This window comes from Stegodyphus dumicola, chromosome 5 (assembly GCF_044657685.1).
Source record: "Stegodyphus dumicola isolate Sdum_Otavi_A_Nest chromosome 5, ASM4465768v1".
In the NCBI taxonomy this organism is placed as follows: Eukaryota; Metazoa; Arthropoda; class Arachnida; order Araneae; family Eresidae; genus Stegodyphus; species Stegodyphus dumicola.
The window spans coordinates 143,632,945-143,648,022 of NC_140772.1; the positions used below are offsets into that span (position 1 = coordinate 143,632,945).

Below are 15,078 nucleotides of genomic sequence, written 5' to 3' on the forward strand. Positions count from 1 at the left end.
ATTTATGCAAATTGAACATATTTAGAAAGCAACAGTGATAAAGATGTCCTGGCATAAAGGAGCCACTACCATTATACATGTTAACTTTTCAACTTGGAGGGGAGGGGAGGAATTCTCACAAAAGTCTGAATTGAATGTTACATAACTTTTAGAAAACATATAATTCTGGGCTATATATTAATAGTTTAGCTTCTAAAAGTTTTGGCATAACATAAATTGAAAAGAAGACAAAAAAAAAAAAGATGAAAAATTTATTAGTTAAGACAGCAAGTTACTATAACATAAGTTTTTTTTTTAGAAAACTTCGGCCAAAAAGCTAGCCTTTTAAACAAGCATGGAAATAAATATAAAATCTGGTGGATATAAAAAGATGAATAAGCTTGACAAAAATATTAAATATCCACACTTCCACAGGAACAGTTATTTATTGAAACCAAAGTCCTATGTTTGGTGTTACAAATCCAGAGATGGCAAACAGCAGTATTTCTGTCTATCCTGAAAAAGAAATTAGATAATCTATTACAATAGGTAATTAGAAACTTTTAAGCATTATAGACTTGCCATTATTCAATTTTATTTATTTTTTAAAAACATTTATTAAAAAAGCACTATTAAAATCTCAATATAATTTTTCACAATTTAAAATACATGTAATTTATGACACTGATTCTTAAACAATATTAAGATAATTACACATTTATGTTTTGTAGCAATAACAAACAACCAAATATTTGTATCTTTTTAAAATGAAGGACTCCCAGACATTTTGGCTAATTTATATCCATTTCTTTCTCTTTCAGCATCTTTTCTAACAATTAGAAATTTGTTTCAATATGCAAACCAAAGTTCCCACTAGTTTCTGTATGCTTTATCTTCTAACTTGCCAATCTCTCGACAATGTATATGTGAGGTTTTATTTGATCTGGAAAAAGTTAAACAGTTCTAAACCATTGAAAGACATGAAGCAAGTTATTGCCATATCTGAAAGTAAATACAAAGTCATATAAAGGTTTACATAAATTTATTTAACAAGAGCTTAAGGCATGTTCTTATGCTAACAATATCAACTACAGTCCATAGTAGTGTAGTTAAACAGGAACAGTCAAATTCAAACTGAAACAATCAGACTACACAATTTTAATCTAAGCTGGCTCTATCGTTGCAACAAATTCAAATGTTGGCACAGATAACGCAAATATGTTAGGTAACAGCCAATCTCGCTTTCACGTCAAGAAATATGCAAAAAAGGCAATCTTATAAGAAATATTGACAAATTATCAGAGCAAAACAAATATTGACAAATTATAAGAAATACTGACAAATTATCAGAGCTAGGATGAACTAGTGTAACATACAAGCAGAGGTCTGTCTTACAAATCCAAAAACATCAGTTTAACCCTTTGCGGCACAGTGTGTCCAGCAGTATGGACGCACCTAAAAATTTCCTTCTGTACGCACAGAAAAACTGAATGAAAAAGGATTTATAGGTTACTCTGAAACTTATTTATAGTAGATTTGCAGCTCAACACAAAACAGTCCATATATTTTAGCCATTTTTAGTTTTTTAAGACCTTCATTTTTCAAAGAAATCTTCCACGGCGAACCCTAGGTGTGCCCAGGCTGGGCTCACTAATGATCTAGGACAACTGAGAGTCGGTATTCTTTGTTTCTCCGCATCTCGTCGGCCAGTTCATTGACAACGATGTTCGTTTCAGCACTTTTCTCGAAGCTTTATTCAATCAGTGTGACCACAGAAATAAACGATAAGTGCTATGCTCACAAAATTTTACTTGTGTACTCCTATAGGCCTAATTAGATTGCCTACTTTTTTTTTTTTTAATCAAAACTCGGATTTTAAAGGTAGCGTGCCGAAAAGGGTTAAAAGCAATCTAACCGATTTGCACACTGGTGAGGAAACAGAAAGAGGAAGTCATAGTAAAGGATGCTATTACACTCACTTCCAAAAGTTAAGCACAGAGATGAAAATGCTAATTTCCGAAAGCCAATCAGAATTGAAGAGGATGCAACTCGCTGCAAAGGAAGTATGCAAATATGTTAGGTAACAGCCAATCTCGCTTTCACGTCAAGAAATATGCAAAAAAGGCAATCTTATAAGAAGCCAGCTTTATGAAGGGTTACAGAAGTTGATTGTAAGTGCTGATAGAAGGTGTTTAAAGCTTTTGTGCAATTTATTTTCAAGACATACGTGTTTCTATGAGTTCCAGAAGATGAATGGAAGATTTCGAGCACTGGCATGCTACGGGGCGCATTGAAGCAGGACAGTCGATCACAGATGTTGGCGTTCATCATTCTGTAATTTCACGTTTATGGAAACAATTCCAAACCACACAGTTGTCCGAATGCCAGTAGCCAGTCGCCCAAGGGTTACAACCCCCACGGAAGATCGATATATTGCTATTGTACCCAAGCGGAATCACAGAGCGACCTCCACACGTGTGACATCTATGGTTACAGCGTCCATTCGTAAGGCAATATCTGCAGCTACTCCGAAGATTACATGAGTGGATTGTATGCCCGGGTACCGAATTTGTGTTTCTCTATCCGTCCAATCAAGAGGGACACGATTACAGTGGTGCCGGGAGCATGTCAATTGGAATGTGTCTGACTGGGGCAGTGTCATGTTTACTGATGAGTCAAGATTCACTCTGGAGCCAGATGACAAGCACATAAGGATATGCCGTGAACAACGAACACGCAATCGGTTACAAAACATCACGCATTCCGAAGCAGAAGCATTATGGCGTGGGCAGAGATTTCATTAGGATGCCTCACCGACCTGCACATCTTCAAACGGAGTTCTTTGATGGTTGTCCAATATCGAGATGAAGTCCTAGAACCCACTGTGAAATTGTACGCCGCAGCAATTGGCCCTACTTTTGTTTTAATGGACAATAACACACATCTCCATAGAGCTGACATTATCGATGACTACCTGGAGAGTGAAGGGATTGTGTGTATGGCGTGGCCACCATATTCGCCTGGCCTTAATCCAATTGAAAATCTTTGGGATGCTCTCGGTTGTGCTGTATCTTCACGTTTCCCACCTTCAGCCACTCTTATTGAGCTGGAAACTGTTCTACAAGAATGGTAATTGCTTAATTCTGCGGTGGTTGACCACCTAATTGAAAGCATGGTCACAAGGTGTAAACTTTTTTTTGTGACTATAAATGACGCATTTCCGGATTGACCTTTTCTAACAAAAGTAAAATAGCCAAACATCTCTAGACGAAGCCTTTTCGCCAAGAGATTTTAATCCACGGATAACTTCATCAGATATATCAGATAGTTTTCTTAGATTAACAGAATCAGCGCTAGTAATTCTGGGTTGCTCAAGAAATGTTCTGACAAGCGACATTACAATTTCATTTTTTCTATCATAACGATTCATCAGTTTGTCTCAAGCATCATCATATGTAGTTTTGGAAATCTGAATGTGCCACATACCCTATTAATGTCCTTTTTTCCCCTTTTATGCTGCTTATTTTCACTTTATACATAATTCTGTGCAAGTCTCCAATATGTCATTATCTGATAACTTACAAAAATTTAATATTGTTTTGATTTCTGTATATAATTACTGATTTTGTTTTATGCATAAATATATATACTACTTTCCTGCTGAATTTTGTGTCAATCAAAGCAGTATTTTTTTTTTTCACTTTACATCCTCGTGCTTAGCTTTTGGAAGTGAGTGTATAAACAAATGATTAATTTACATAATAATAACTGTACATATCTTTGCAGTATAATTTTCTTTCTCTTTTCTTTTTGTATTCAGTTTCTTCAATATGTTTTCCTCTTCAGTTTAGAATTTTTGGATTTAATTAAAGATTTCTGTTATTCTAAAAAAATAAATGTATTTAGAACGTGCAGGAAAAACTGCGAATTTAATTTTTCTTTAGTATTATGAACATTCAAAATAAACATAAAAAGATACATGGTAAGTGCCGGTTACACAGACGGTGTGGTAGAACTTTTAGAATTTAGGACAGGCAGTGGGAGCAGAATTCAGGATTCAGAGAGAGTCATCAGGAGTGAAAATGCCTAGTGCCAACCATGCGTCTAATGCATTGAGCCATACAAGATGAATCTTAAATTGTCAGTTTTCAATTTCTTTATTAATAGAAAAATTCCTTTCAACAAATTTCTGTCCATGTGATAAGATCATAGGCATTTTTGAATTTTTGACATTTTCCATGCTAGTGTCCAGTAAAAAGTAGAGAAAAAAATAAAGGGAATATAAACATGCTAAGAAAAAGACTTCTAGTATCAGAAGTAAAACATTCAAATAATATGTTTTCATTGTTCATTAAAAATTTCTCCAAGAAGTAAGAAATTCATCACGAATTTTCTGTAAAATACATCCATTATGTGTTAATACCATGAAGACATTTTTCATTTTGTCACATTTTTCTGGAATCTTAAAATTGTGGGTCTATAAATCTAGCCTTCAAGTACCTCAAAAAAAGTAAATGGAAAGTAATGTCAATTTAATTATATAAAATGAAAAATAAAAACACTTTATTTTAATGTTTCTTAAATAAATATAATTACCATTACTTTAATGAAATATATCACTGTTATATTTTTAAAAAAAATTCATCGAAATATTTCCAGACCTGCGAATTAAAAGTTTTGTGTAGAACTTGATCTTAAAATCGCTTAAAGGTTGATAAGTCATCAAATGTAGAACACCCAACTATTCCCAATCTCAAAAGCAAAAAGTTGTTTAACAGCTTTTGACGAGAAAAAATTTAAATTTCGCAATGCTTATGTTTCACTTCTTGCACAGAATTCTGTTTCTATTAGAAATAGGAACACATCATAACCCATGTACCCATTCAAAAGATAACCATATTTGTCAGTGAATCGCCAAAAATACTTCTCCAAAATGCTAATTCACACTCAAATGGCAGTCATAAAGAGAGACAGAAATTTCAGATGATTATTAGTCAGGATCTTCTGCTGATATTGGCCGAAATTAAACACATTTGAAGAGCATACATGGATTCCAAAGAACCTACGGACGTTTATTTACTGTATGGACCCAGTCTTTAAGTACCATACCAAACCCATCTTTATACATGGTTATTTAATATATATGAAACTGTAGAATGAAAAAGGAAGAGTTTAATTATATTCCATAACACACCAAGCATCACCATATAAAACAAGTTTATTTTGGCCACTACTTTTTCTATTAACAAATCATGAATGTTATCTAATGCCATATTTGCACATCATTACCTTTATCCAACTAGGAGAGAAACACGCCAAAGTGAAACTTAATAAAGAAACAAACTTTTATTTGGTGTAGATTTAGACAACAAAATTAATTGATTTTGAGGTTAAACAGTCCTATTTATATCCTACTGCAGTAAAACAGGAAAGTAGAGCCATCTGTCAGTAAAATTAGTATGAAAACTGAAAAATGAAGTTAAAAAAACTTTAAAAAGCCTTAGGAAGGAATAGACTGGATTTAATGTCATTAACTAAATACACTAAATCTTTGTGAATGTGAAGAGCTTTAAGAAAATCTAATTCGCCAATGGGATTATTTTTGCAGACTCAAAGTTAAAATTATGATTAAATTCTCATTATTAGCTACCGAAGACTTGCTAATTTCACCTTTCTGGACATGATGTTCACGTTCCTTGATATGAAACTTAAACGCTCTTAGTTTGGCCGATATATCTTAAATCACATTGATACGATATGCCATAAATTGCCTCAAAATCGAAATTTTTTAAGAAATGAACCATGAATTTTATTGATAGATGAGAAAATGAAAATTAAACTTCTGAAGAAACCATGCAATTGTATGACCATGAGAAAGATGAAGACAAGGTTATTAATGTTATTTCTAACAGAATGTCTTTGAAGGAAAACAGAAAATTCTTTAAAGGCTTTAGACCATGGAATAAAATCCTCGGTCAATGGCAAATGATTTCAAATAACCGAGTTCATTTGCAAGCAATGATTCTGAGGAATAAATTTTGAATGTGAAATACATAATAGTAAAAAGAAGCTATTTTCTGTTTAACCCATGTTATATGTATCATACATTAAAAAATTTTTTTAAATCAAATTACACAGTTTTTCATACTTGCCAAGTGTTTACTGTATTCTTATTTATAAAGGATCTTAAATCTTTTTGAATTTTTTTAATCTTTTCAAACTATCTTATTTAAATTTATCCTTGAAACTATCTTACTTAAATTGAATCTCAAACTATCTTACTTAATTGATCTTTTCAAACTATCTTACTTAAATTTCCAATTATAATTCATTTATCACCTTCATGGTTAGTTTAATCTGATGATTGTTAAGCTTACTGTTAGCTCTATTTCAGAAGAGAAACGGCGAATGTTAATGTACAATTATGATAAAAGATAATGAAATCCACAAAAAACATTACACAATGATGCCCATAAGTACATTTTGAAATGCAACAGTATACATATTCTATGAATTGAATACAAAATTTTGCATCTTGCAGTTATCCTACAACAGAAAAATTACAGAACACTTAATAGAAAAATCACCATTTCAAACTATGTGCAGTTCTATTCACTCGCATTCTGAGGAAGAGTGTATCTGACATATGGTACTTCAACATCTCCACCATCAGCATCGTTACAGCACAATTCAAAAACTAAAGCTTTGATGTGTGGTTCTATTTTACGCTTTGATACTCTCCGAACAACTTCACTCATCCTATAATGAAGTACGAAATATCTCAGTTTTATTACCCTTGATCAGAAAAACATTTGTACAAAAATTAGAGGGGAAGAACTTACGGGAGGTCTAGTCTTTCTCGTCGCCTTGGCTCTTGTAGGAAGAATGAGTAAAGCATACAAACTCCTTGTGACAACATGGTAATTTCTAGATTATGTTCATTCTAAAATTAAAACATATACACATTAAACTGTATGCACATATAAACATGTAATAATATACACATAACCCTTCCCATATAAAATAGTTAACTTACCTTGAAGTAATTCAAAAATTCCCGTAATGTCATTTCACCTTGGACCTCAAAGCGATCCCATAAAGTGAATTCAGTGTCATAATACTGTAAAACACAAAATCTTACAGTGAACAATAATTTTTTTCATTCAAAATTAATATGATACACAACAGTTATTTTCTTCCAAATAAATATTCTCATTCTTTGGCTTGATTTATAAAATGAAGGTAATTACAGTTTGTATTTAAAATGTCAATTTTCCACTCACATATATACAAAATTAAGTACAGCAAAAAATCCACATTAGTAAACTTACTTACATCTCAATAAAAGTAAGCAATATATTTCATTTTAAATATTAATGGATTTCTTAAAACACAATAAAAATTTATTTTGAATTAGTGTCATAACAGTACATTATTACAGTTGAATGCTTTCATGAAACATTTTCCTAGAAAATTAAAAATAAGTTTTACACAAATAATCTTGACGTTTTATGTTTCATAACAGTAATGTATACCAAAGGATATTTAATACAATACAATTGCATTGTGATCTCTATCTGGCCAAAAACTTTAAACTACAGAATATTACATGTATTATAAAAATGAAACACTAGTATAGATACTGAAATAAAATAACATACATAGCACTGTAGCCAAATCTCATGACAATAAGAGGCAGGGCTTTATATATGCATTATGTTAAATTTCATTCAAAGATACCTTTAAAAGTATGTTAATGTATATAATAACACAATTAACTAGTAAGCTGCAGCCAAAGGAAAATTTATAAGCTCTATGTACATCTGAAAAGACAATGTATAAAAACATTTTAATATGGAATATGTTTCAGCTTTATTTTGGCAGAATTAACAACTTTCGGTCATACAAATAAGGGTTGTACCAATGTTATCGTAGAGAAATGCTGTCACTGTAAAACTGCTAATCTGTGTACTGCTGTTTAACTCTGAATACTTGATCAATCATGAGGAAAGAAAATTACATAGTCATCAGTTCCAAGTTAAGATTTAAAGTACTGATATTAATGCGACCAACACCTTTTGCAAGTATTACAGTATCTCTGTTTGATGGAGGAACACCATCTGAACTCTTGAAGCAGCGTTGTAACATCCTCTGTGCTTACAAGTAATAACACTTTCGCTCTTGAAGCACATATGGATAGCAGCAGCAGTTTCAGCACCTTGCTCTCGTAATGTTCGTTCAATTTTTTTTTAACATCTTGGCGGGTTTCTGCATATGGATTTGCATTCCTGAAAACTGCATCCAACTGTGTCAGGAGTTCAGCATTTACAGCAACATTTCCAAGTACATTCATTCTCATTCTGAAGGCTTGATCCAAACATAAATTATATAGCTGAGCATACCATTCTGGATCAGGATGAGGTGGATGAAGGTGGTTTGTTTGAAGACATATGGCACCATGAATTCTAAAACAATAGGCACCTGAACCTGTAGGCAATCCTATATTTGCACCCCAAAAAGCAAAACTAAGACGACACTTATAAGTATGTATGTTATAAAAAAACTTGAGAAAAACTGGTGGTTTCCATTCATTAAATTATGGGATTCTTTTCATCTACAATTTTCCCATTGTATCAGCAGTGCATGTACCTTCTGTGTTCCTTTCTCCTGGGAAGAAGATTACTCTGTAGAATCGCAGGCTGATTCCATCGAACCGATACCGTGTTGCTCATCATAAACTCCGAGCCCATATATTCATGCAAAGCCTGTCTTCTAGAATAGCCATTGTTTCTTCAGATCACACTTGTCTGTTATGTGAAGAATCTTGCGTTCATTATTTAGTGGCATCCTATTCTAAATCTTCCACTCGAATCTGACAGTAATGCAGTCTTGTGTCCTTTGTCAAGTAGCAAACTCCTATCTCTTCACACATATACTGTTGATACAGACTTGTGCAACTTGCTCAGATGGACATGGAAGAGTTGCGAGAGATCTAAGTGAAAAATTTCTTGTGGGTTCATGAATAATCTTCAGTTCATGAAGTCTACTCATGAATCCACAAGACCTCAAACACTTTTTCAATTTGAAACAGCTCCAATGCAGACCACATTTTCCCACCCTGCGAGAAGTTTTAATACTTATTTATCCAAGCTGGGCGGAGGGAAAGCAAGTACCCTAGAAGAAATACCAAAGCTTGTGAAACATGCGGATCATGGCTATTAAAACACAAACTACATTGAAAGAAAAACTATCTGAAATAAAGTAAAACCTAAGAGGAGAAAAAATTTTTTTTGTACTGATATTACAGCAATTCTTTGCTCTCAAAATAACATAGCTGCTATTGTAATTCACAGAAATGGAAATATTATTTTGTAACCATGGTGATTAGCACATGAGGCACAGTTTGTTATAAGACAGATTATTATGTACACAAAACAATTTAGGAAATTACTAATTGATACTAAGTATATCGGTACATCTCCCCCCCCCAAAAATTATGTTTGTCCTATTTCAGTTTCATGTAACTCGCAAACCGCAGTTTGCTTACAACTAATACATAGCATATGTATAAACATTAACTTAAATCTAGCTTCACAGTTATAATACAAAAGAATTTCAATCACTCAGATTAACTAGAAAAATTGATCCCATTTTAAATTATTTTAGGATAAATAAATATTTAATATGAGGGAATTTCATTTCTTCAACTGAACTTTTTTTTTCAAATTATCCAAATAAAAGGATGGCCAGTTTTCATTTTCCTAATATGAAGAACACATAAAATTTTTTTTAAACACATTAGAAGCCGCTAAATATACCCCATACAGTTAAAAAACTCTTTTTGTTAAAAAAAGGGGCGGACGGGAAAATAGACAACATGCCAAATATGCTTACTCTTATTTTAAAAAAGAGCCAATTGTTAAAACTAAGATTCCAGACATAAAGAGCTATCAGTGGTAATTGTCATTCTGCGAATGTTTACAAACTCTATTTAAAAAAAAATTAAATAAATCAAGATATGCTTACTGGATTGCAATAAAATTCAGGAACATGTAACTACCCAATTAAAGAATTAAATGTTAACCAGTCAATTTTGAGAATGCAGACAATGCAAATTACAAAATACCAGATATTTTTACATGATGCTTGTAGCACGAAGAAATCGCTGATCTGCAATGGCTAAAGAAGTAAAATTTCAAACAAACTGTCAAAAAATTACATAACCGTAAGCAAACATGTTTACCAAATTTCAAATTGAGTAAGTAAACTAAAGGCACAAGTTTTATTCTGATAACCTCACTTGCTCAGAACTTAAAAATATTCTACTTTTTTACAAAAAATATAAGTAACATGAAAGCACAACACAAACCTAATAAACAAATTTTTACATGGCTATAATTTTCTAGACTTTAAAATGAAAAATGCTATCCCATATTATGCTTGCACATAACCAAAGGCCTGATTAATAATATACATATGCTGGTACAAAATGTTCTGCCATCAATCTTATTTAAACCACCTTAAATAATAATAATAATAATAATAATATGCAATCAATCCAAATATTATTTTACAAGATCCAAGAAAAGGTTTGTAATAATGATTTACACATATTCGAATACATAATTATAAAGCACTTCCATAAATTTACCTTTTGTTTTGGAGCAGGTACAGGTTCAGAAAATGCAAAAAATGGGAGAGCTAAGTTAATAAAACCATTTTTGTAGGATTCTAATTTCTTATGTCCTTGAACCAACTGAAATAAGAAACTGAATTAGGATGGACTTAGTTCAAAAAAGTACTTAGTAAAAATTTGTAAAACTAAGTACAGTTACAGAAAATTTTATAGTAGTAACTACAAAAATGTTTCATATTAATTCTATAAAGTTCATTGTTAGTTCAGTATTATATAGTCCAATGCTACTCAGACTAACTATGCTTTGCTACACAGAAATATAAAAATTATTATGCTACTTCCTTCAGCATTTGTGGAAACAAGCGAATTTCACGGACTGCATGAGCATTTAGGTAAAGTTTTTGTGTCCTATGGATGGTAAATCATATCTCTTAAAAGTATCAAATAAATTGTAAGAAATGACATGTGACTGCGAGAATGGAAGCAAGGCAGATACTGCATACTTGCCAACCTACAAGACTAAAAAATCAGATTATTTTAAGAAATCGGCAGAATTTTCTAAACAAAAAGACTTTTTTAAATAGAAATATGTAGTAAAAAATATATTTTCAATAATGAAATAACTTTAAATAGTAACTAATTAATCTCTGAAAGTTCAGTTATTTCTTAAATGCAAAAATGCATGTTAAAAAAAGTTTATCACTTGTACCTTTCAATAACACAAAAACAATCAGTTTCCCTAATCATTTAATACTTTAAACCAGATCAATAATCATTGATGCAAAACATGAATTAATTTAATTCTGCACTGCAAAATGGAACATACAAAAAAGTAATCCCAACCACAAGACACGGCACCAACTTCGCCAAACAAAACAAAAAACCATTTAATGTTCTATTTTTATTTTTCTTTCAAATTTATTATATTATTATTTATTGCGCCAGCTATAAGTGAATCGGAGTGCAGTCAAAAATGAAATAGTAGAATCCTCGAACAATGTTCCCTCTCGAATCGACACTCGCTTTGTGTAAGCCTTAATGTTGCAACGCCATTGCTTCTCAGTTTTTAAATAAAGTGCCATTTCATGGCCATAACACATTTTTTTTTTTAGGTTGGCAAGATTCCATAACTTAGGAAATATTCAACAGCATGCACTTCGGTAGTAGGCAGGTCCCAAATTTTAATCATTTTTTCCCCTCGAAAATGCGTGATAGAGGGAACAAAAAGGGAGTCTTTACTCAAGAATAATAACAAACATGTGTAATCAAGGTTACACCAAACCCAGCATGTTTGTAGAAGATTTTTCCATTTTTGGTGAAAAATCGCAGTTTGGCGTCTTTTCTTTATTAGGCAAAAATGGTTGATGGGATTTTCCGTAAGTACCTCAAAAAGCTTTATTAAGGTCTGAAGAAGAAGAAAAATATTTGTTCTTCACAAGATCAATTTACAATAACCAGAAAATGCATCCTTTGTCTAGCAATTTTTATTTTTGGAAGGCCTTATGCTTGTTTTGAGAACTGTCAATTAATTGCTCGCAGGTGCATGAACTACTTAATTTTTCTCACACCTATTTTTAACAATGGAAGTAGTAACTACATTTCCATTTACTTAACCCTTTGGACTACTAACATGATATATGTCCCACTTTTAAAACCTCCTGAATATTAGAAATCATCTTCCAATATTTGGAAAATCAAGAAGCTGCTTATCATTATAGTTAATTATAATTATATGAAAATAAATAATTATCTCAATTACATTTAAACTGATAATTTTTTTTTAAATTTTGATCTAAAATCTGTGCATTATTTACATACTGAAAAAATTTCTTATTTATATTGACTAATAACAGTGATAAAGAATCATTATAATTATTTCAGTAATAATAACTGTAACTACTACTGGGCCTTTTTTTCCCCTGGGAATTGAAAATTGGATCTTGCTCCCTTTCTGCCTATCAGGTATTTTTTTTTTTTAATTGCAACGAGCGATATTCCTACAATGTTGCTGTTCTTTTCGTGGGCTATGAGATGGGAATTGTAAGTTCTCCATTCTTAGCTTCAGTGTCAACAAATGTAATTATATTATATAGCAGTTTCCTAGCACTTTTTTTAAATGCCTTTATTTTACCAACTGCACATGCTTTAATGATAAAAACAAGCTGTCACTAACACTTACACATGCTAAAGTCAACTATTATCTAAGTAAATCCAGCGTAAATGCGGTGGAAACTTATTGACCGTTTTTTTTTTCTTCAATGATTTTTACTGGCCTTATCTTTAAAAGTAAATGACTGCATACATATTTCGTTCATGTAAAATTCATGTTATATTAAAAAAAATCCTCAATGATTAATTTACCTTATTTATGATATATTTTGTTCATTTCAAGGTTTCCAATGAAGAGAAAACTTTCAAATAACCTCATCTACAGCCCCTTTTGGATAATTTTATGCGCTTTCAAAGGATGCCAGTCAAAGTTGTGTTTAAGATAGTCGAACTATATGCACCTGTTGGAACTCTTTCAATTTTCATTTCCTTTTAGCAATCTTTCCAATATAATAAAATGTCAACAGTGTGTTCATCCACACTTATTGGCAAAGCCGAACCTTTTTCACCGCTAAATTTAAGTGACAGGAGCATTTCATAATTTGCAAATATGAATTTTTTTAAGATGCCTGCAACATCAACCTTTAAGCCTACAATTCCTGATGTGGCACTAAGTGCTAAGCAATTTTTCTGGAGAATTGAACTTTCTTTTAATTAATTGTGCTATATACTAAAGCCTCTCAAATCTCTTCTAAAGTGGGGACAGAAAAATTAAAAAAAAAAAAAAAATTATTGCACTTGTTTCTACAAAATTTAATTATTGAATGAAATGAAGAATTACCTTATATAATTCCAAACACACTAAACCAGAAACAATTGCTGTAGTTGTAGCTATTGCTGGAATGATTTTTCCTGCTATTAATTTGCTTTTGTGTCGATCAGCTGGGGCTATACCATAATTTTCTGCTCTTAAATTGGAAGCAGCAACAATGAAGTCCATATGAAAATTAGTGTCATCATCTTTCTCAAAATCAATGGGTTGAATAGTTATATTTTTAAGTTCTTCTGGAGATGGAAGTTCTCTCTGAAGTTGAGATAAACGGTCAACATCAGCTAATAGAAAAAAGAAACATTTATGGTAACACAAATAAAAATAAAACAAATGGAATATTCAGCACAAAATAAGAGAAAAATCTTGCAATTAAAATACACTGCATCTAGTAAAGTTTATTATAATCTTCTCATCACTAAACTTTCATTCTATTTATATTATTTTCATACAATTTTAATTAAAAGTAATTCCATTTATTATGAAAAGTTCAAAGATTTTGTTACATATATTTGAACTCATGTTATCTAATTTCATTACATGAAAATATATATTTGGTAAATATTTTTAAAAAGTAAATTATCTTCAGCAAAATCAAATATTCTGAAAAACTGATAACGCAGGTTGATTTGGAATTATCATCATGATTTTCTTACCTTGTTCAATTACAAATAATGCAGATATATGCATATTCTGAAATATGCTAAAAGAAATGCTATCTTAAAAAAATATTTATACAAAGCAGGAATAAATATAAAAGAAAAATATCACTTTAAAAGTGCCAAGCTATGTATTCCAATTGTTTACACCTGAATTAAAAATCACAAATTGTCAATAACAGTGTAACACTGGTATTTGATGTTGGTTTCAAAGTAATTAATTTCACTAGATCAGCGTTGCCACTCAAACAGGAGAATGAAATTCCGACTTTACAAGGTGTTTCAAGAAAATTCCAGTCTATCTGTGTACGGTTGTGCTGAGAGGTAAATTAATTTTGGTACCACTCGAAAGCACAAAAATTTGCCAATTACACACAAATTATATATATAATCTCCAAAGCATTATTAGAATTAATTCCAGGAGTATGCCAGGGAGTGTTTCCTGAAATTTGAAAGTATTATTACCTAATAATAAATAAATTTAGAAGGAAGAAACCACATTATTTTAATATTATTTAAAGTTAATTACTTAAAGATTAGAAATTGAATAACAATTAATGATATTTTGGTGAATATAGTTATATTAAATGGTTAGCCTAGATGACTGATTACTACAGAGTTGCTACTCCAACAAGAAAATGAAATTTCCTGACTTTTCCAAGTGTGTTTTCAGAAAATTCTAGATTATTCGCTTAACGCAAGTTGTCTGTGCTTAGAGGTAAACTAATTATGGTACCAATTGAAGATACAAAAATTTGCACATTACATACAACTTTAATATATATACATATATAAGTCATATGTAACTTTAATATATATACATATGTAAGTCATATGTAATATATAAGGTGTTACTTTGGTAGACGGTTGCACGGATTTTTGGCGATTTACATTGGCATGGTTTTTACAGTCGTCAGCCATCTTGA

The 15,078-nt window shown here is 31.4% G+C and overlaps 1 protein-coding gene across 3 annotated transcripts in view; it reads right to left on the reverse strand.

Moving 5' to 3' along the window:
- Window positions 1-237: 237 nt before the first annotated feature.
- Window positions 238-15,078, reverse strand: part of Uba1 (ubiquitin-like activating enzyme 1) — a 123,084-nt gene continuing 108,243 nt past the window's right edge. For all 3 annotated transcript variants that reach the window (XM_085817143.1, XM_085817145.1, XM_085817144.1), the window contains exons 22-27: window positions 13,506-13,777; window positions 10,631-10,735; window positions 7,016-7,099; window positions 6,822-6,922; window positions 6,567-6,738; window positions 238-495 (exon numbers count right to left, since the gene is read on the reverse strand). In XM_085817143.1, coding sequence (XP_085673269.1) covers window positions 6,588-6,738; window positions 6,822-6,922; window positions 7,016-7,099; window positions 10,631-10,735; window positions 13,506-13,777 — 713 coding nt within the window. In that variant the 3' untranslated portion in view covers window positions 238-495; window positions 6,567-6,587. The remainder of the gene's footprint in view (window positions 496-6,566; window positions 6,739-6,821; window positions 6,923-7,015; window positions 7,100-10,630; window positions 10,736-13,505; window positions 13,778-15,078) is intronic.